Genomic DNA, 20,955 nt, shown 5'->3' with positions numbered 1-20,955 from the left:
GGAGAGAGAATCTCAACATTTTTTAAACACTAATAACTCTTTTAATTTTCATCGATGGGAAAAGTCCTCGGCACCTGATGAGCGGAGGGGGACTCTGAGTAAGATGGCCAAATATCACATCCGTACGTAGTAGTGCTTTTTCTAAAATCAATATAAAGTGCAAACAGGAAGTGGTCAAGATTAGACTTTTAATTATATAGAAGGCAAGGCAGCTCTAATTGGGCAAGGCAGCTCTAATTGGGCAAGGCAGCTCTAATTGGGCAAGGCAGCTCTAATTGGGCAAGGCAGCTCTAGTTAGGCAAGGCAGCTCTAATTAGGCAAGGCAGCTCTAATTAGGCAAGGCAGCTCTAATTAGGCAAGGCAGCTCTAATTGGGCAAGGCAGCTCTAGTTAGGCAAGGCAGCTCTAATTAGGCAAGGCAGCTCTAATTAGGCAAGGCAACTCTAATTAGGCAAGGCAGCTCGCTTTAGCACTTTCAAAACCAAAGGCAAGGCAGCTTGCTTTAGCACTTTCAAAACCAAAGGCAAGGCAGCTCGCTTTAGCACTTTCAAAACCAAAGGCAAGGCAACTCGCTTTAGCACTTTCAAAACCAAAGGCAACACAGCTTGCTTTAGCACTTTCAAAACCAAAGGCAACACAGCTTGCTTTAGCACTTTCAAAACCAAAGGCAACACAGCTTTAGCACTTTCAAATCAAAACACACTTTTGCATTTCCAAACTACATTTTCAAACCACATTAAGGGCACTGACAGGTCAGTAAAACCACTCACAGTTTAGTAAACATGTGTTCAGTGTTATTCACAGCTAAGACTGAGAATTGTGACCTCTCGCTCCCCCATCTTGCAGAGAACTGAGGCACCTCCACACTTCCAGGTTTTATAGTCCCTCCGGAAGGGGCGTGAACTTCAGGAGAGAGAATCTCAACATTTTTAAAACACTAATAACTTCTTTTTTTTAATCAATGGCAAAAATCCGCTTGTCCTGCGCAGCGGAGGGGGACTTTGAGTAAGATGGCCAAAAATCACAGCCATAAGTGGCAGCGTTTTTTCTAAAATCAATATACAGAGCAACAGGAAGTGGTCAAGATCATACTTTTAGTAATATAGATTGTAACAAGATCAAATTGTTGAGGTCCTTCTGCAGTTGTACATGGCTCTGGTGAGACCACACTTGGAATATTGCGTGCAGTTTTGGTCTCCTAATTTGAGGAAGGACAATCTTGCTATTGAGGGACTGCAGCATAGGTTCACCAGGTTAATTTCCGGGATGGCGGGACTGACATGATGAAATAATGGGTCAACTGGGCTTGTATTCACTGGAATTTACAAGGATGAGAAGGGATCTTATAGAAACATTAAAAATTCTTAAGGAATTGAGAGTAGGGAATAGCACCTTTGCAAGAAGCAGGGTGGGATGAAGTGTAGACCAGATAACTGTGAGAGTCCATAGGTTTGTAGTGGACGTCAGTCGATAGTCTGCCCCGTGATGGAGACATGGATCAAAAAAGTTGAGAAGTCTAAAGAGGTAATTGAGTTACTCCAGCACTTTGTGTCCATTAAAGTCGGAATGGGTATCAAGGAGAGGGGTGGGGGGGTAGGAACAGTGGTCGTGGTGGGATTAGAACGTGGAGGTGCTGGTATACCCATTAACCTCCTGCCCTTGCTTGCAGCAATGGTCATGACTTGAAGTTCTGTAGTATCTTGTAAAAAGCAGACAATTCCTTTTTGCCTTTTCTATTCTGCAGAAATGAACCCCTAAACAGCTAAAACATTTCCAGTAAATTAGTTTTGCAATGTCCGACTCTTCATGTACAATGAAATTATAAAATTTGATGCTCAACAAATTCAAAACTAGATTGCAACTAATCATTCCACTGGCACTCTGTTGATGGTAGTCTTTTTTTTAAATCAAGGCAACTTCAGTTAGATGATCAAACTTTGTGAGATAGTTTCCTAAATGCAGAGGACACCAACATCAATCACCCATCCTCACTAGTTCTATGTTATCTCACTTTCTTATCCACTTCCTACATATTAGGATCAATATTAGAGGCCAATTAACCTACAAACCCACAAGTCTTTGGGATGTTGGAGGAAGTCGGAGCACCCGGACGAAACCTAAATGTCACAGGGAGAACAAATAAACCACACAGACAGCACCCGAGGTCAAGATCGACCTGGGTCTCAGGTGCAGTCAGTCAGCAGCTCTACCCCAGCGGCGCCATTGGGCCAGAGTTTGTATGTTTTCCCTGTGACAGCTTGGGTTTCCTCCAGATGCTCCGGTGGTGTCCTCTGAAACTAAAACCAATGTCAAGATCTTTTGACAATTCAAACTGCTACAAGGCCCATAAGGCTGTGCATGGGCAAAGTCTCTGCCTGCATTACCCGAGGCTTAAGGGCCTGTCCCACCTGCATGCGATTGCATGCGTTTGGCGTGACCAAACGGAGGCGGAGTTCACGCGAAGTTCGCGCTAAGTTCGCGCGTGACGTCATTTGCGTCATACTTACCAATCAGGTGGGCAGGAGGCGGGCCGACTGAATTTGGGCGTCGCACGGCGTCGGGCGGTGACGTCATAACGCAATGCCACGTCGGGCGGTGAATGTCATCGCGCAATGCCACGCGCTAGGCGTACGCCGTCAAGACGCTGCGTACGACTGCAATGTGCCTGCGTGCCGACAGGACGTTGGCGCGCGAAGATTTCGGACACTGACAGATTTTCGGAGCCCCGCGCGATGTCGGGACCAGCCCCGCACAACTCCGCTTTTCTAAGTGGGACCGGCCCCGCGCGGCCATACGGTGCCTGTACGCATCAAGCGACCACGAGGTCGCGTAAGTGGGACAGGCCCTATACTCTCTGCTCGTCCACCTCGCACAACTGTAGCAGCAAAGACTCATGGTTACTGAGAGTCAAGCAACCACAAGAGGTCACCGCAGCTCAGGGCTACCACTGGGTGGGGGGAGCTCATGAGCTGGTTCAGTCCATCTGTCTGAATGCGTGTCAATTATTGTGGGCACTCCTCTCTCCGACAAAGTATGGCTTTATTACATTTGTTTTTGAAGAGTTACTTGAATGTAATTTTCATTTTTAGTATGTTCAAAATAAAAACCCTGGAAGAAAATCAACATTTCCCCATTTTTAGCAGAATAAAAAAATCAGGATATACTTACTACTTTGATAGTTTGATCCCACGATCCAGAAACAACCAGATGTTCTCCTCGTGTTTGACTCCAATCCACGCAGTAAACCTGCGACAGCAGAGGGGAAAAAACCCTCCAAATTGTTAAATAAGCAAAATGAAAGAATTAGTAAGTGTGTCAGCGGTTATGGGTCCAGTGGGTTTCCTTCACGTGCTCCAGTGTCTATTTGCTACTGGATATATTCAGTGTATACAGAATTTTCTGTTTTATTTCAGGTTGACTACATCTGTGTTTTTTTGCTTTTGAGAAAAAAACACCGATCAGAATGGCCTCAACAGCAACAACACAGGTGGAAAGAGCAGCAATCAAAGAAGATGATCATTCTGTGCCCTTTGATCATAGAGGATATGCCACTATTATATTATGAGAACTTGAGAGATGAATTCACAAAAGTTATTTGGGAAATTAGTTTACCAATGGATAAATAATGATAAACTGAAAATATTTCCCAATACAATGCACATTTCATTTTGCATAGAATTATTTTTAATGTTCTGAAAGAATAACAGCAGAGAAAACAGGTTCAAAATTCACTGCACTTAGAAGGTTGTAAATATGAAATGTTTTATTTGAAAGGTAAAACATATAGCTGTAGGTGAGTTAACCTACATCTGCTGTTGGCAACAGAGAGAGTTTTACTGGCCGTCTAAAGCTGTTCTTCAAGTGAATAAAGTTTCCACTATACTGCACTTAGCCAGGATTAAGGTCAAGGAGCCAGGTTTCCAACAAAATACTACCTGGGCCACATTAGAACATGTCCTAGCCCTTGTGAACAGCAATTTCAAAACAACAGTAGATGTGCCTCATTGGCAAGGACAGAGGACTGGTTAGGTACTGGTAGAAGCAATTGTTTAGGTACTGATTTAAGTCATTTTCAGAATGGCAAATTATTACTAGTGTGATACTGTGGGGATCAGGACTGGACCCTCCGTTTTCAATATTTCTATTAATGATTTGGATAATAAGATAAAAGACTAACATCCCAGTTGCCTGATAATACAGCTAGGCGAGAAGGTAAGTTTGAGGATACAAAGAGTCTGGAGAGAGATAAAGCCAGCTTAAGCTGTGAGCAACAATTTATAAATATGAAGTATAAAAAGAGGTTATTGACATAGGAAAAATATTAAAGGATAACACGGTGAGAAACTAGTAAATTGAGAGTGATCCGAGAAATACGAGTTCATGATGTGCAGGTTTGCAAGTATTAAAGGCAGTAAAATGTACTCTTTGGTGGTCGGAATGCAAAAGCAAGGAACTCTTGCTCGGTTTGCCCAGGGATTTGGCAAATCCACATCTGGAGTAGAGGGTAAAGTTTTGGTCTCCATTTCTGAAGAATAATTCTGTGTTTTTGGAAGTTTTTAAAAATGTTTCAGTGCAGTACAAATTTACTGGATTGATGTCTAGGATTAGGGAATTTATCAGAAGAAAAGAAACTGAGGAAGGTTGGCCAAAATTTGTTGGGGTTTTGGAGAGTGAGATGTGACTTCACTGAGAAATGCATGATCCAAGAGGAATTGTTGGGGATGAATCAAGGAACTGTTTCCTCCAGCTGGAGAGACTTGAACAAAGGAGCATGTTATCATGATAGGGATCAGCCATTTGGAAATGCAACGAGGAAAAAGCTCCTTTAAGCAGAGGAGCAATAATCTGCAGAATTTTCTGCAGGGGTCTGAAGAAGGGTCCAGTCCGAAACGTCACCCATCCCTCTTCTCCAGAGATGCTGCTTGACTCGCTAAGTTACTCCAGCACTTTGTATTTATCTGCAATAATTTTATCACTGTTATGGTTATTCAATCATTGAATATATTCAAGATTTTGATAAATAGATTTCTGTGCACCAAGTTTATCGGTTAGGCATATGGACTTAAGCTATGGAATCAGCCGCAGTTTTATGAAGGTCAAGGCAGGCTCACAAGGGCCAAATGACCAACTCATGGTTCACTGTCTTCCTGCGAATATTTGTTTACCATTTCCTCCCATCCAAAATGACCTACATATTCTTGTTGTTTCTTTTCATTAACAAAACCTCAATTCACACTAATACATTACCACAAACTGTAATCTTGTAAAACAACTTGTACATCATCTGATCACGCCTTACGAAAATACAAATACGTTACACCAACTGGTTCCAATTTAACTAGTGTGCCATGTACGTTCTCAGAAAGCTAATAGATTTGTCATACACAACTAGCCTTTCATAAGGCTGGCAGCCTCATTATATTGTGATTTTTCACTTTCCACTTTCCCTTATCATGTCCTAAATAACAGATTGTAGTAGTTTCCCTATTACTAACAATCCCAGTTTTTTCTCCTTTCTTTCTTGCCAGCTTCGAAGCCACAAGAACCACATTAAAATCTAGTGAATTCTGCACAATCAAAATAAATGTATCTATAACACCTGCAGCTATCTATTATAAAACCTCAAGAAATGGCCATTAAAGTTAAATAACCGAAGAGTATCTTTTCCTTTTATTTTACCAACTGAATATTTCTTCCTGATTCTCATCAGTCTCATGATCCTTACAATGTACCTTATCTTCATGTCTCCTCATGGAATGACAGGATGCAAAATACTTATTTGATAGAACAAAGAATCCCTCCCCTGTGAACTACACCATCAATATCTTGGAAGGGCTCATGCTAAATTTCAGTCACCTTCAGTAACCTGTCTTTTCTTCTTTCTTCTTTACTTTACAATTCTAATTTCTCTCTCTCTCAACTTATGGGTCGACTTTTGCCGAGTTTTCAAACTTTCCAAATTCTCAGTGTTAATACCATCTGAGTACCAACATTGTTTGCCTATTCTAATCTAATACCTTGTCTTCGCCAGTTGACCACATTGAATACTTACTGCAAGTGGAGCTCTTATTCCAAGAGAAGACACGAAATGCTGGAGTAGCTCAGCGGGTCAAACAGTATCTCGGGATAGGTGACGTTTCAGGTCAGACAGAGTTCTTATTCCTGATGGGAATGTATATTAAAGATGGACACAAAATGCTGGAGTAACTCAGGGGACAGGCAGCATCTCTGGAGAGAAGGAATGGGTGATATTTCGGGTCGAAACCCTTCACTGGGCATTATGAGAGTAGTCATCGCTTTATTTCCACGGGTACTAACGGTGATAGACTCTTCTTCATGAGTCCAGAATGTTTGAACACTTCACCCAGCTTTAATTAATTACTATTTAAAAGAGCGAAGCAGCAATCCCGAACTTAACTCAGTTACAATATCGAAGATAGACACAAAATGCTGGAGTAACTCAGTGGGACAGACAGCATCTCTGGAGACAAGGAATGGGTGACGTTCCGAGTCGAGACCCTTCTTCAGACTGATGTCAGGAGAGTGGGCGGAACAAAGATAGAATGTAGTCGGAGACTGGTGGGAAAACTGTGAAGGGGGAGGGGATGGAGAAAGAGGGAAAGCAAGGGCTACTTGAAGTTAGAGAAGTCAATGTTCATACCGCTGGGGTGTAAGCAGCCCAAGTGAAATATGAGGTTCTGTTCCTCCAATTTGCGCTGGGCCTCACTCTGATAATGGAGGAGACCCAGGACAGAAAGGTCTGTGTGGGAATGTGAGGGGGAGTTAAAATGTTCAGCATCCGGGAGATCAGGTTGGTTTAGGTGGACTGAGCGGAGGTGTTCAGCGAAACGATCGCTGAGCCTGCGCTTGGTCTCGCTGATATACAAGAGTCCACACCTGGAACAGCGGATACAGTAGATGAAGTTGGAGGAGGTGCAAGTGATCCTCTGCCTCACCTGAAAAGACTGTCTTGGACAGAGTCGAGGGGGGAGGTTTAGGGAAAGGTGTTCCATCTCCTGCGGTCGCAGGGGAAAGTACCTGGGGAGGGGGTAGTTTGGGTGGGAAGGGACGAGTTGACCAGGGAGTTGCAGAGGGAACGGTCTCTGCGGAAAGCAGAAAGGGGTGGAGATAGGAAGATGTGACTAGTTGTGGGATCCCGTTGGAGATGGCAAAAATGTCGGAGGATTATATGCTGTATGTGATGGCTGATGGGGTGAAAGGTGAGGACAAGGGGGACTCTGTCATTGTTACGAATGGGGGAGGGGAAGCAAGAGCAGAGCTGCATGATATCGAGGAGAGCCTAGTGAGAGCCTCATATATATTGGAAGAGGGAAACCCCCGTTCCCTAAAGAATGAGGACATCTCTGATGATCTGGTGTGGAACACCTCATCCTTGGCACTGATGCGGTGTAGAGGGAGGAATTGGGATTAGGGGATAGAGTCTTTACAGGAAGCAGGGTTGGAAGGAGTGTAGCCTCGATTACAGGAAGCAGGGTGGGAAGAAGAATAGTCTAGATTACAGGAAGCAGGGTGGGAAAAAGAGTAGTCTAGATAGCCATGGGAGTCAGTGGGTTTGTAATAGGTCAGTCGATAGTCTGGCTCCTGTGATGCAGATGGTTTCTGCAGTTCTTGCCTACACATTTTGTCAGTTACAATATCCCCTTTTTTGCTTTAATTGGGGAGATTTTATATTCTGTTCATCTTTTTAATACTTTTCATTTATCCTGTTTTCTTCCCCCTTATTGTGTTCTGTTTAACTCCCTCACTATTTCTCTTTCATTTGAACCTACATTCCCTTATTTCTTTTGTCATTGTCTACTATTTTTCTCTTTGTATTTCTTTCATTGGTTCACAAACTCAACAATTGGACATGGGCATCCCTTGCGGTCTCCTATTTGACAATACTTTGTTAACAAATCCACATGCAGCAAATTTCAGCATAATGGAATGATTATGACTATTTCACGTCAATCAAAGCCAAACCAGCCGTTACAACAATTTCTGGCTCGCTTAAGTGAAACCATTTCAAACGTCCCTACATCGAGAGAGGTCAGGAATAAATAGTAGTAGTATATATTTTATTTCGAACATGTAAAACAAAAAAATTTAAAAACAAAGCTATACACAACCCATTGAATAACTTCTCATAAACAACACAAATTAAACCGTACATATTCAAAAAGGAGTAGGAGAAAGTATACATTTATTTATTCCTACCCCTTCTCCGCTACTCATCAATTCATTCACAAACTTTATCTCATCTACATACATACATATACATAATTGTGATGTGGAAGGAAAATGATACATGGTTTTCAAATGTTTTTACAAATAAAGAACTGAAAAGTGTGGCGTGCAAAAGTATTCAGCCCCCTTTACTCTGATACCCCTAAATAAAATCCAGTGCAACCAATTGCCTTCAGAAGTCACCTAATTAGTAAATAGAGTCCATTTGTGTGTAATCTAATCTCAGTATAAATACAGCTGTTTTGTGAAGGCCTCAGAGGTTTGTTAGAGAACATTAGTGAACAAACAGCATCATGAAGCCCAAGGAACACACCAGACAGGTCAGGGATAAAGTTGTGGAGAAGTTTAAAGCAGGGTTAGGTTATAAAAAAATATCCCAAGCTTTGAACATCTCACGGAGCACTGTTCAATCCATCATCCGAAAATGGAAAGAGTATGGCACAACTGCAAACCTACCAAGACATGGCCGTCCACCTAAACTGACAGGCCGGGCAAGGAGAGCATTGATCAGGGAAGCAGCCAAGAGGCCCATGGTAACTCTGGAGGAGCTGCAGAGATCCACAGCTCAGGTGGGAGAATCTGTCCACAGGACAACTATTAGTCGTGCACTCCACAAATCGGGCCTTTATGGAAGTGTGGCAAGAAGAAAGCCATTGTTGAAAAAAAGCCATAAGAAGTCCCGTTTGCAGTTTGCCACAAGCCATGTAGGGGACACAGCAAACATGTGGAGGAAGGTGCTCTGGTCAGATGAGACCAAAATTGAAGTTTTTGGCCTAAATGCAAAACGCTATGTGTGGCGGAAAACTAACACAGCACATCACCCTGAACACACCATCCCCACTGTGAAACATGGTGGTGGCAGCATCATGCTGTGGGGATGCTTGTCTTCAGCAGGGACAGGGAAGCTGGTCAGAGTTGATGGGAAGATGGATGGAGTCAAATACAGGGCAATCTTGGAAGAAAACCTGTTAGAGTCTGCAAAAGACTTGAGACTGGGGCAGAGGTTCACCTTCCAGCAGGACAACGACCATAAACATACAGCCAGAGCTACAATGGAATGGTTTCGATCAAAGCATATTCAGGTGTTAGAATGGCCCAGTCAAAGTCCAGACCTAAATCCAATTGAGAACCTCTGGCAAGAATTGAAAATTTCTGTTCACAGATGCTCTCCATCCAATCTGACTGAGCTTGAGCTATTTTGCAAAGAAGAATGGGCAAAAATTTCAGTCTCTAGATGTGCAAAGCTGGTAGAGACATACCCCAAAAGACTTGCAGCTGTAATTGCAGCGAAAGGTGGTTCTACAAAGTATTGACTCAGGGGGGCTGAATACTTTTGCACGCCACACTTTTCAGTATTTTATTTGTAAAAAAATTTGAAAACCATGTATCATTTTCCTTCCACTTCACAATTATGCACCACTTTGTGTTGGTCTATCACATAAAATCCCAATAAAATACATTTACGTTTGTGGTTGTAATGTGACAAAATGTGGAAAAGTTCAAGGGGTATGAAAACTTTTGCAAGCCACTGTATATTTACAAATATATATATTTACTCATATAATGTATATATATATATATATATATATATATATATATATATATATATACACATATACACATATACATTTACATATATACCAGGCACGTGCCGTCAGGGTAGGGAAGGTAGGCACTGCCTACCCTGACTAAAATTATAAAATGGTGATTACTAAATATAAATAGTAAAGGCATGGGAGAATTATGCCTATCTAACAGATCGATCTCTTAGGTAGGCATAATTCTCTGTGCCTTTCAACCGCAGCACTTGTAACCCTTGAAGGTCTGTGCAGCCCACGTGCCGTCAGCGCTGCTTCAAGCTGTCATTTTCAAGCGGGACTGAAAGCAGCTGAAATTCTGCCTTTGTAGCACTGCGCAGGCGCAGCGACAGTTTCTTGGCGGGATTTTCAAATTTGGATTGTCATTATTTTAAGTGTATCTTAGGAAACAAAGAGAGAAGAATGGAGTTTGTGTACCGATAATGTGGTAAGTACATTTGTTGGTGCTTTATGTTTTTAAATACCGTATTTCCCGGGGTGTGGGGAGGGCGGGGGGGAGAGTTCCTTTCACAGCGTTTGGGGAGTCTGGATCGGGGTAAAGTTGTGGGGAGGGCACGAATGTTGTGAAGGAGGGGGACGGGATCAAGCCACTTGCGACGCTCCTTGCACGGAGCCACTGCATTGGGACCGGGGGGGGGGGGGAGAAGTAGTTCGGGTGGCTGTGAGCAGCCGCCGGGCCGGACAGCGGAACTGGCCGTCACCTCAGCTCCTTCTGCCGGCCCCCGCTCACCTCTGGCAGCTCTCTGTCTAAAAACCTCTCTCCAGCCGCTCGCTGGCCGCACTCATGTCAGCCGCTTCCCGCAAATTCTTAAATTCAGACAGCGGGATTGAGGTTACTCAGCTGTGGGAATTTAAGGATTTGCGGGAAGCGGCTGACATGAGCGAAGTCGGCGAGCCGCAGGTGAAAGGTGTTCAGACGGAGAGCACTGCCAAAGGTGAGCGGGCCGGCAGAAGGCGCCGAAGTGGCGGCCAGTTCTGCTGTCGGGTCCCGGCGGTCGCTCGCAGCTACCCAAGCTACCTCTATCCCCGGCTACAATGCGGTGGCTCCGCGCCCGGAGCGCCGCAGCAGCGGTGAGTGAGTGAGTTACTGGCATTATCTCCGACCCCCTCCTTCTCAACACTCCTGTTCTCCCCGCAACTTTACCCCTGGCCAGACTCTCCACACGCTGTGAAAGGAACTCTCCCCCCAATTGGTCCCTCGAACAAGTGTTGTCATTCAATAAGATGACAACTGATTCAACTTTGCTCCCGTTTTTCCCACCATCTCTCCACCTGCCATCACCCTTCACCCCCCACCCATTCAGTAATTCAGAATAAAGGAGACTTGGAAGCCTTGGGCAAATTGAATTGTTACTGTCTTTATTTTTATTTTTTATTTTTATGGAGAGAACAATCTGCTCTGGCACGGTTTAATTAAAAAAAAAGCCAACTGACTGCCTACCCTGAGTATTCACTCACGGCACGTGCCTGATATATACATATACACACACACATATATATATATGTACCGTTAAAAGTCTCGACTTGTGTGTCTGTCTGTCTGTGATTTTCAGGAGCTACGCCAAAACGATACACAATAGCGCAACATATTTTGCGGAATCTTACTCAGCTTTTTCCCGTCGTCGGTCTAATCAGGTTTTCTTCAGATTTGAAGTTTAATTTCACGTTATTGATATCACAAGGTTTAAAAAAAAGCTGACTTTAACGTGTGTGTGTGTGTGTGTGTGTGTGTGTGTGTGTGTGTGTGTGTGTGTGTGTGTGTGTGTGTGCATATATATAAACTTAACCATCATCACAGCCCTTCCTCATTCTTATACCTCTGGAAAATATATTATTTTTGCGCTTCTTAAACTGTGTAATGTTCGACATCCAAATAGTTCCACAATTTAACCCCACAGATTGAAATACACATACTCTTCATAGTTGTACGAACACAAAGTTTCTTTAAATTAAATTTTTCTTTCAAATTATAACCACCCTCACTGTTAAAGAACATGTTTTGTATATTACCTGGGAGTAAATCATTACTTGCTTTGTACATTATTTGGGCGATTTTAAATTCTACTATATAGGGTAGCTACACATAACCTATAGGGTAGGCTACACAGAACCTTTTAGCCAGAGAATTCCGGTTAAGACAACAATTCATTCAAACTGGAAGTTCACCAGATCTACTTCAAAAATTTCACGTTTACCTCTTGAGTATGTTCTTTGAAGACTTGTAGGGGTTCAGAAGGGCCTGCTGTGTCCCATATCTGCAGCGATCCATCACCACTACCAGTGACCAGGACATGTTCATTGTTCTCGCTCCACGTAACATCAAAAAGACTATCATTCCAGTCAAAACTAAACAGAAGGATAATTTATTTACATCTGGCTCTATAAAGATCATTTTATTTCTTTGTGAGAGTTCTGAATAGCAGGGTTAATGCACTCAGAAGGACTGATTATCTATATTACTAAAAGTCTGATCTTGACCACTTCCTGCTGTTCTGTATATTGATTTTAGAAAAAACGCTGCCACTTACGGCTGTGATTTTTGGCCATCTTACTCAGAGTCCCCCTCCGCTGCGCAGGACAAGAGGATTTTTCCCATTGATGAAAAATAAAAGAGTTATTAGTGTTTAAAAAATGTTGAGATTCTCTCTCCTGAAGACCACGCCCCTTCCGGAGGGACAATAAAACTCGGAAGTGTTGAGTACCTCAGTCAGTCTCTGCAAGATGTGGGAGCGAGAGGGTCACGTCTCTCAGTCTGAGCTGTGAATAACACTGAACACATGTCTACTAAAGTGTGATTGGTTTTACTGACCTGTTAGTGCCCTTTATGTGGTTTGAAAATATAGTTTGGAAATGCTAAAGCTGTGTTGCTTTTGGTTTGGAAATGCTAAAGCCGTGTTGCCTTTGGTTTGGAAATGCGAAAGCTGTGTTGCCTTTGGTTTGGAAATGCTAAAGCTGTGTTGCCTTTGGTTTGGAAATGCTAAAGCTGTGTTACCTTTGGTTTGGAAATGCTAAAGCTGAGTTGCCTTTGGTTTGGAAATGCTAAAGCTGTGTTGCTTTTGGTTTGGAAATGCTAAAGTTGTGTTGCCTAATTAAAGTTGCGTTACCTAATTAAAGTTGCCTTGCCTAATTAAAGTTGGGGGACCAGCCCTCCCGTGTGATGCTGGGACCCAACGGGTCCCACTTAGTCTAGTACAAGATAAATTCTCAAATAATACAAATATTTATACCTATGACAAACGGGTACAAAAAAAATGCAAAGTTGCAGGAAATCTTGTTTAACTAAGAAAGTAAGGGACTTTTCAAAATGAATATATGTCACAAAATGGAAAATCAAGGATAAAATTGTGTTGTAACTTGGGAAACCCATTTCTTTAAGGATGAACTTTATGAAGAGAAAGGTGAATCTAATTGATCCAAGCAGTTTTGTAACAGTTTCTTCTAATGTAATTCACTCAGCCTCCCAACTCCTTGATAGCTCCAGGAGCGAAAGTATCTCCTAAACCCATGGCTCAAAGTACGTTTCGCCTTCATCTTCTGATTTAGTGAAAACACAACTAGCAAAATGCACAAGAAGCAAGAATGCCTCAAGGCAGGAATGTTAGATTTCCATATCAAGCCTAGAATGTTATGGAAAAATTATTAAACATTTTTAAGTAATAGTTACTCATGTCTACGTTACACATTACATTAGAATTACATTACAGCAAGTTTGAAAATCTTGTCAAATCTCTGATTGTCCAGGTATGGTCTAACATTTTTAAAAATCCATTAAATGTTGCTTTCTTGATAGCCAGTTAGTTCATTTTATCTTGCAATAAATACTTGGTAAGGATCCCAATGTGTTACAACTGTTTTGATTGTGCCAGACTGGCAGATTTTCCCGATGTTATTCCTATCGCTACCCCACTTTTACTTCCCTGTTTTTTTTTAATGTTACTCGAAGGTTTTATATAATTTCCAGTAAACCTGAAAAGTTTAAAGGGGGCATGGGAAATGGGACCCCAGTGAATTGTAGGGGAGCACAGGAAAAGTTAGTTTCAAGTGTGAGGAAACGTACACTTAATCATGATTAAACTGGATTTCAAGGTGAGAACGTGAATCTCAGTGAAATGCAGGAAACATGACCCAAGTAAATTTCAAAGGAGTGCAGGTACCATCATCCAGTGAGTCAGATGACAAAATAACTGAACCTCTGAACATTCAGATAACAGATTATCAGAGTTTTACTGTGGTTGGCATTACAATTATAATATTCATCACTTGCCTTTTGATAAAAACTAGGCCGTAATGAAGAAAAGCCAACATTAACTTTACATAAAGCAGAAACCCAAATGTTATCATTTTATTGTCCCTGCCAACATTTAGGACATTATGGAAACTTTCAATTTGCAGTACCTCCTGAATATGTGAATTCCAGTTTCCGTCTGTTCCAACACCACTAATGTTCCACATCCTGAAAAGTAGTGCATGCAAAATAGTCAAGTACAGGCAACCACTGGAGCACCACAAATGAAACATGCAGGCAACCCCCATATTGTGAGGTTGCACTCCTAGAAAACAAATGAGAACCATAACACAAAGCTGCATCATCGCTGAACATATCACAAAATGCAAGTTGAAAAAAAAAATGTTTATTTTTTGAATTTATCTATTTATCTATGTATCCATCAATCTACCTGTTTATCTATCTATTTATTTGCCTATACATTTATTTATTCCGTTATTTACTTACCTAACTACCTACCTACCTATCTATGTTACACAAATCCAGTGTGAGCTAAATTTATTCCCTTTCTTAATTTTTTGGGGTATGCAAATTCTACAAGAGTAAATTTCTGTAACACAGGGGTCACCTGTATTTATTACTACTGTATTAAAAAGCCACATTCAACTTATACGAGGATCTGAGATTTTTAAGTACTACAAAAATTTCTATACCTCAATTTCGCAATAATTTCAAGCTACAGTTGTTTGCATCATGCAGCCAAACTGCAATGAGTTTGTTAATAATCTGATAGCGACAGAATTGTAATAATTGTAATTTTTCTACATAAATATTGCAAAAAGGTATGCACATTTAAAAAAATAAGGCAATATTCAATCCAGTTTACCACACTGTATCAGGTTAAAACTTTGTATGGTTCCCCGAACCAAACGCCAATGATTTACCTCTGGCAGCCACATGGCCTGAACATGAGCAAGCAGCTCTTTTATGTCTAACCAAAACCAAAAGGATTTTTTTCCATATTATTAATTTATATGGCTTTTAAAAGAATTATGAGATGCATTTTCTAATATCAATAGTTCAAAACCTGACAATTCCAACACAATCATTTACACTTATTTCAGAATGGGAATTTTACGTAATGATATCCCCAAATAAATAATTGTTCAAATAGTAAAGAAAAAGTAAACTAAATTTAGAAATATAGAACGATTATACCTAAAAATGTACTTAATTTATAATTAATTCATTTAATTTGCTGAAACTAAACATTCACATGGGGCAAGCAATTGAGGTCCGCAAACTTGTTCCATCATTCAGTTAGATAATGAAACTCAAGTTTGTATCATATCCTCACATACCTGCGCAAATAAAAATCAATCAATTGCAATCTTCAATGCTGCAACTGACCCGTTATTTATAACCTTCTTGTAAAGGCAAACTTTCAATTCTGCTACCCTGTATGAAGAGAGCTTCCTATCAATCATGAAAGGCCTAGCTCTAATCTTACTAAGCCCACTCACTATGTCATTCCTGTGAGAAACTAGAACTATCTACGTAACCTGTCTTGATAAATTATCTTTTAGAATTGGTTAACATTCTGGGGAGCTTGAGGGATAAGGCTCATTTAGGTAAAAGAAACCAGAAGACAAGGAAGGGAAGTATTTTGAATAGGGATGGCTGAAAACAAGACATTCAAACAATCTAAAGCAAGTATTGAGGACACAGAGATAGTCATAAATCTGGTCCATTAATCCTGAAGACACAATTTCGAAAACAATAATTGTTGCCACTTGTGAGCACGATCAAGCTAACTCCTTCTAGCACATTCTCTGAGGAGAAAGGGAGTTGTGTTCCGACCAAATTTTATCCTGCATATATCATAAAAAGATTAGTAATATAACGGGAAAACACTATTTTCATTTTGGATTTCAAGCATCTATGCTTTTCTGCCTTCTATCTAAAATTTTAAAAATGACCAATATGATGCACACCTAAAGTCAGGTAGATTATATAAATTCAAGTCTTCCATTTCTCGTTTTGTGATTCCACTTCTATACTGTGATTCTTTACTAGTGAGTGCAGCGTAGGTTTACAAGGTTAATTCTCGGGATGGCGGGACTGTCGTATGCTGAGAGAATGGAGCGGCTAGGCTTATACACTCTGGAGTTTAGAAGGATGAGAGGAAATCTTATTGAAACATGTTCAGATTCAGATTCAATTTTAATTGTCATTGTCAGTGTACAGTACAGAGACAACAAAATGCATTTAGCATCTCCCTGGAAGAGCGACATAGCAAATGATTTGAATAAATAATAATAAGTGATAATAAGTGTCCGGGGGGTGGGGGGGTGATTGGCAGTCACCGAGGTACGTTGTTGAGTAGAGTGACAGCCGCAGGGAAGAAGCTGTTCCTGGACCTGCTGGTTCGGCAACGGAGAGACCTGTAGCGCCTCCCGGATGGTAGGAGGGTAAACAGTCCATGGTTGGGGTGAGAGCAGTCCTTGGCGATGCTGAGCGCCCTCCGCAGACAACGCTTGCTTTGGACAGACTCAATGGAGGGGAGCGAGGAACCGGTGATGCGTTGGGCAATTTTCACCACCCTCTGCAATGCCTTCCGGTCGGAGACAGAGCAGTTGCCATACCATACTGTGATGCAGTTGGTAAGGATGCTCTCGATGGTGCAGCGGTAGAAGTTCACCAGGATCTGAGGAGACAGATGGACCTTCTTCAGTCTCCCGATGTTGGGGGAGTCCAGAACCAGGGGCCACAGTTTAAGAATAAGGGGTAAGCCATTTAGAACGGAGACAAGGAAACACTTTTTCTCACAGAGAGTTGTGAGTCTGTGGAATTCTCTGCCTCAGAGGGCGGTGGAGGCCAGTTCTCTGGATACTTTCAAGATAGAGCTAGATAGGGCTCTTGAAGATAGCGGAGTCAGGGGATATGGGGAGAAAGCAGGAATGGGGTACTGATTGGGATGATCAGCCATGATCACATTGAATGGCAGTGCTGGCTCGAAGGGCCGAATGGCCTACTCCTGCACCTATTGTCTACTGTCTATTGTGATCAGATTTGAGATTTCAGTCACGTGCAACAAAAAAGTCCCTAATGTGTAGGAAGGAACTGCAGATGCTGCTTTAAACCGAAGATAGACACAAAATGCTGGAGTAACTCAGCGGGACAGGCAGCATCTCTGGAGAGAAGGAATGGGTGACGTCTCAGGTCGAGATCCTTCTTCAGACTGAGAGTCAGGGGAGGGGGAGATCAAGGAAAATGTAGAATAGATAAACCGAGATAAAATTTAACCAGGGAAAGTTAGACTGTTCGAAGAACTGGGAAGAGGTGCTGTTCTTCCAATTTACGCTGGGCCTCACTCTGACAATGGAGGCCCAGGACAGAAAGGTCAGTATGGGAATGGGAGGGGGAGTTAATGCGTTTAGCAAACAGGAGATCAAATAGGTTTAGGCAGACTGAGCAGGTGTTTAGCGAAACGATCGCTGAACCTGCATTTGGTCCACACCTGGAACAGCGTATATGGTTAATCGAGGTTGGAGGAGGTGCAAGTGAACCTCTGCCTTACCTGAAAAGACTGGTGGGGTCCTTGAACGGAGTCGAGGGAGGAGGTGTTGGGACAGGTAAAAGTACCAAATATGATCCCTGCAGGATTCGGCTTTGGACCAACACCAACCATTGCTAAACACAAAGTGCTGGCATAACAGTGGGTCAAGCAGCATCTCTGGAGGAAAAGGATGAGTGATGTTTCTGTTTGGGACCCATCTTCAGGCCCAACCCAAAATGTCACCCATCCTTTTTCTCCAGAGATGCAGCCTGACCTACTGAGTTACTCCAGCACCTTGTTACTATCTTTGGTATAAACTAGCATCTGCAGTTCTTTGCTTCTTCCTTCAGCTGCTCAAAATAAACAGAAAACTATTAATATTTTGAGTGAAAATAAATCCCATTTTAATGCCTGTCTAATGATAATCATTGTTGCATGCTTTATTTCACAGCACTAAGCTATGGATGGTAAATGTTGCAATCTGACAGGCGCTGTCCATCAAACCTTCATACAACAGATTAATTATAGCAAAAGCATTAACATACTTATTCGGACATCTGATACATACACAAAGGCAAGAATAATAGATGATGACATGTGTCAGAGATGTGTTTGTAATAAGGACTGAAACAGGCCGTTTGGGCCAAATGGTCCTTTTCAGTGCTGTTTAAACGCTGCATCCACAGACACAATGTCTGTGTAATAATCAAGTTTGATATTCCTACTGCGCATGCCCAGGTCATTGGTCACTAGCTATAAACATTGTTGGGTGCGGATCTGCAGTGTGTTATCTTTGGTTATCAGACCTTAATTTCAGTGAGTGCTTTGTGCTTCGTGCTGCTCCGTGGGGTCGGGGTCCATGGTCGGGGTCGGGTCTCCGGCGCCGTGGGTGCTGCCGAGCCGACGCTGGGCCGTCCCCATCCCCAGTTGTCCCGTCCCCATCCGGAGGCGGCTGGAGGTGGCGGGCCGGGCTCGCAGCCGGCGCGGGGGGGCTCAGTGCTGGCTCCAGCCCAGCTCCGCTTCCTGGGGGGTCGGGGACCGCCAGTGGCGCCTCTCTCCCTGTCCAGTGGCAGTCGGTTTGCCCCCTCGGTGGAGGGCATGAATCATTACAAGTAGTCATTACAACTACACTGGAGCTCTTCGTGTAGTCTTCCGGCATCAAAGACCCTGCTGTCTTTAAACGCTGCATCCAGACACAATGTCTGTGTAATAAGCGAGTTCGATATTCCTACCGCGCATGCCCAGGTCATAGTTCACTCGCTATAAACATTGTCAGGTGTTGTGAATCAGTCGGAGAGGTTTGGTGGCGGTGGGGATCAAGCGGCGGCCACCGGTGGGAACGCATACGGCGGGCCACGGAACATTTCCTGAGAAGGGTCTCGACCAGGAACATCACCCATTCCTTTTCTCCGGGGATGCTGCCTATCCAGCCGAGCCGCCGCAGCACCCCGCGTGCACCCCCGCCGACAGCCCGCACTTGGCCCCCGCTGGCGCGTTTGGCTGGTGGCCACTGAGTGGGGTGGGGGACCCGGCCGGCCAAACCCCCCAGGCGCCGACAGAGGCTGAGCGCCGGCCATCGACGGGGGTGCGCCCGGGGTGCTGCCACTGCTCAGCTGGACGGGCAGCATCCCCGGAGAAAAGGAATGGGTTCCTCGGGAGGAGGAGCCGGGCCGGGCTGGAGCAAGCGCCTCCTCTCCCCTCCCACCCCCCGCCCCAACCACGGGCCTGTGGGCCACCGCTCTGGGGTCACCCTGGAAGTCTCTGACCGCCCCCCTGGGCGAGGACGGGATACCCGGGGGGGTCCAGCGGCGGCTTGGCAGCATCCGCGGCACCGGGGACACGGGCTCGATGCAGGCTGCGGATGAGGCGCGGGTCTGTGCAGCCTCGCATCCCCGTTCCTCAGATTAAATATATTTTTACAGATAAATCATCAATAAAGATAAGAATTTAGTTTTTGCAGCCAGCGCTTCGTTAGCTTTTTCTTTATAACGAGTGACCTTTAACAAATCCCATGATTCCTTGCTTTTTTTGGAATACCGAACTCGCTTATTGACAACCAAGATTATTTCTTAAAATATCATATGGGATAGATAAACTGTACCTGACCACACTGAGCACAGAAACAGGCATTTCGGCCCAACTTGTCCGTGCTGACCCATTCACGAGTCCCACCTACCCGCGTTTGGCCCATATCTCTCTAAACCATTCTTATGCATGTACCTGTCAAGATGTCTTATAAATAGTTATGTAAAATACCAATAAATCCAAAACAAGAATAATCCTTACATAAATTAATCGAACTGACTAGATAAACTGTTTGGGGGGCTGTATATACAACTTCATTTTGCATGAGTTTCTTGTTCTTAAAGCAAAATGCCAAACTTAATCACAAACGATCTCTTGTGTGTCGGCCACGGTACCTGCGATTCCGTAGTACTGGGAGGTAGCGCAGGCCACTCTGGAGGGGAAATAGGGAGATATTTCTACTGCGTAACCGTGCCGGGCTGGCACCCGGAAGGTTTTAATCAATGCAGCGTCCGTCATTCTTCATTGTTGAGCAGTGAGAGAGAGAGAGCGAGCACTATGCAACCTGCAGCACTGCCCGCGATCCACGTCTGCTGCAACGCACTCTCGCGACTTAGTTGTAAACAAAGATTATAGCTCCTCTAGGTATATTTGGTCGTAAACACGCAACAGAACGCGGGCCCAGATCCAGCGGCGCGTGGCCGCTGCTGTAGAACGCGGACCCAGATCCGGCGGCGCGCGGCTTCGACAGAACGCGGCCGCTGCTGTAGAACGCGGGCCCAGATCCGGCGGCGCGCGGTCGCTGCTGAAGAACGCGAACGTGAACGCGGACCCAGATCCGGCGGCGCGCGGCTCCGACAGAACGCGAGCCCAGATACGGCGGCGCGCGGCTCCGACAGAACGCGAGCCCAGATACGGCGGCGTGCGGCCGCTGCTGCCGAACGCTAATCAGTGCTGGCGGTCGCACGGCGAGGGGTAGGGTCGGGTTGCTTTCATGTAATTGGTGTTAACATTGTAAAATTAAAAGAACCTTTGCATGAAAGGCAGCAACAAACTGTTCATTTGGACTGTTGTCTGGAAAAGGTCTTCTCTCCAGCGCCTGACCCGCTGAGTTGCTCCAACATTTTAGTGTCTCTTCGGTGTAAACCAGCATCTGCAGTTCTTTCCTACACAGTGCTCATTTAAGGGGCTGTCCCACTGCGGCGACCTAATTGGCGAGTTTAGGAGAGTTTGAAAAAGTGTCATGTTGAAGACCTCCTTTGACTATGTTGAAGACTAGCTTCGATTAGCTTTCGGAAAATT

General features: G+C 43.7%; 1 protein-coding gene across 2 annotated transcripts in view; it reads right to left on the bottom strand.

The window, feature by feature from the left end:
* The window catches only part of pex7 (peroxisomal biogenesis factor 7), a 60,061-nt gene extending 39,657 nt beyond the window's left edge, over nt 1–20,404 (bottom strand). For both annotated transcript variants that reach the window (XM_033020972.1, XM_033020973.1), the window contains exons 1-4: nt 20,049–20,404; nt 14,240–14,297; nt 12,040–12,190; nt 3,168–3,245 (exon numbers count right to left, since the gene is read on the bottom strand). In XM_033020972.1, coding sequence (XP_032876863.1) covers nt 3,168–3,245; nt 12,040–12,190; nt 14,240–14,297; nt 20,049–20,172 — 411 coding nt within the window. In that variant the 5' untranslated portion in view covers nt 20,173–20,404. The remainder of the gene's footprint in view (nt 1–3,167; nt 3,246–12,039; nt 12,191–14,239; nt 14,298–20,048) is intronic.
* Nucleotides 20,405–20,955: the final 551 nt, after the last annotated feature.

This window comes from Amblyraja radiata, chromosome 5, assembly GCF_010909765.2.
Source record: "Amblyraja radiata isolate CabotCenter1 chromosome 5, sAmbRad1.1.pri, whole genome shotgun sequence".
Taxonomy (NCBI): Eukaryota; Metazoa; Chordata; class Chondrichthyes; order Rajiformes; family Rajidae; genus Amblyraja; species Amblyraja radiata.
The sequence above is the reverse complement of the archived record's forward strand: the minus strand, read 5'-3'. Positions and strand labels throughout refer to the sequence as shown.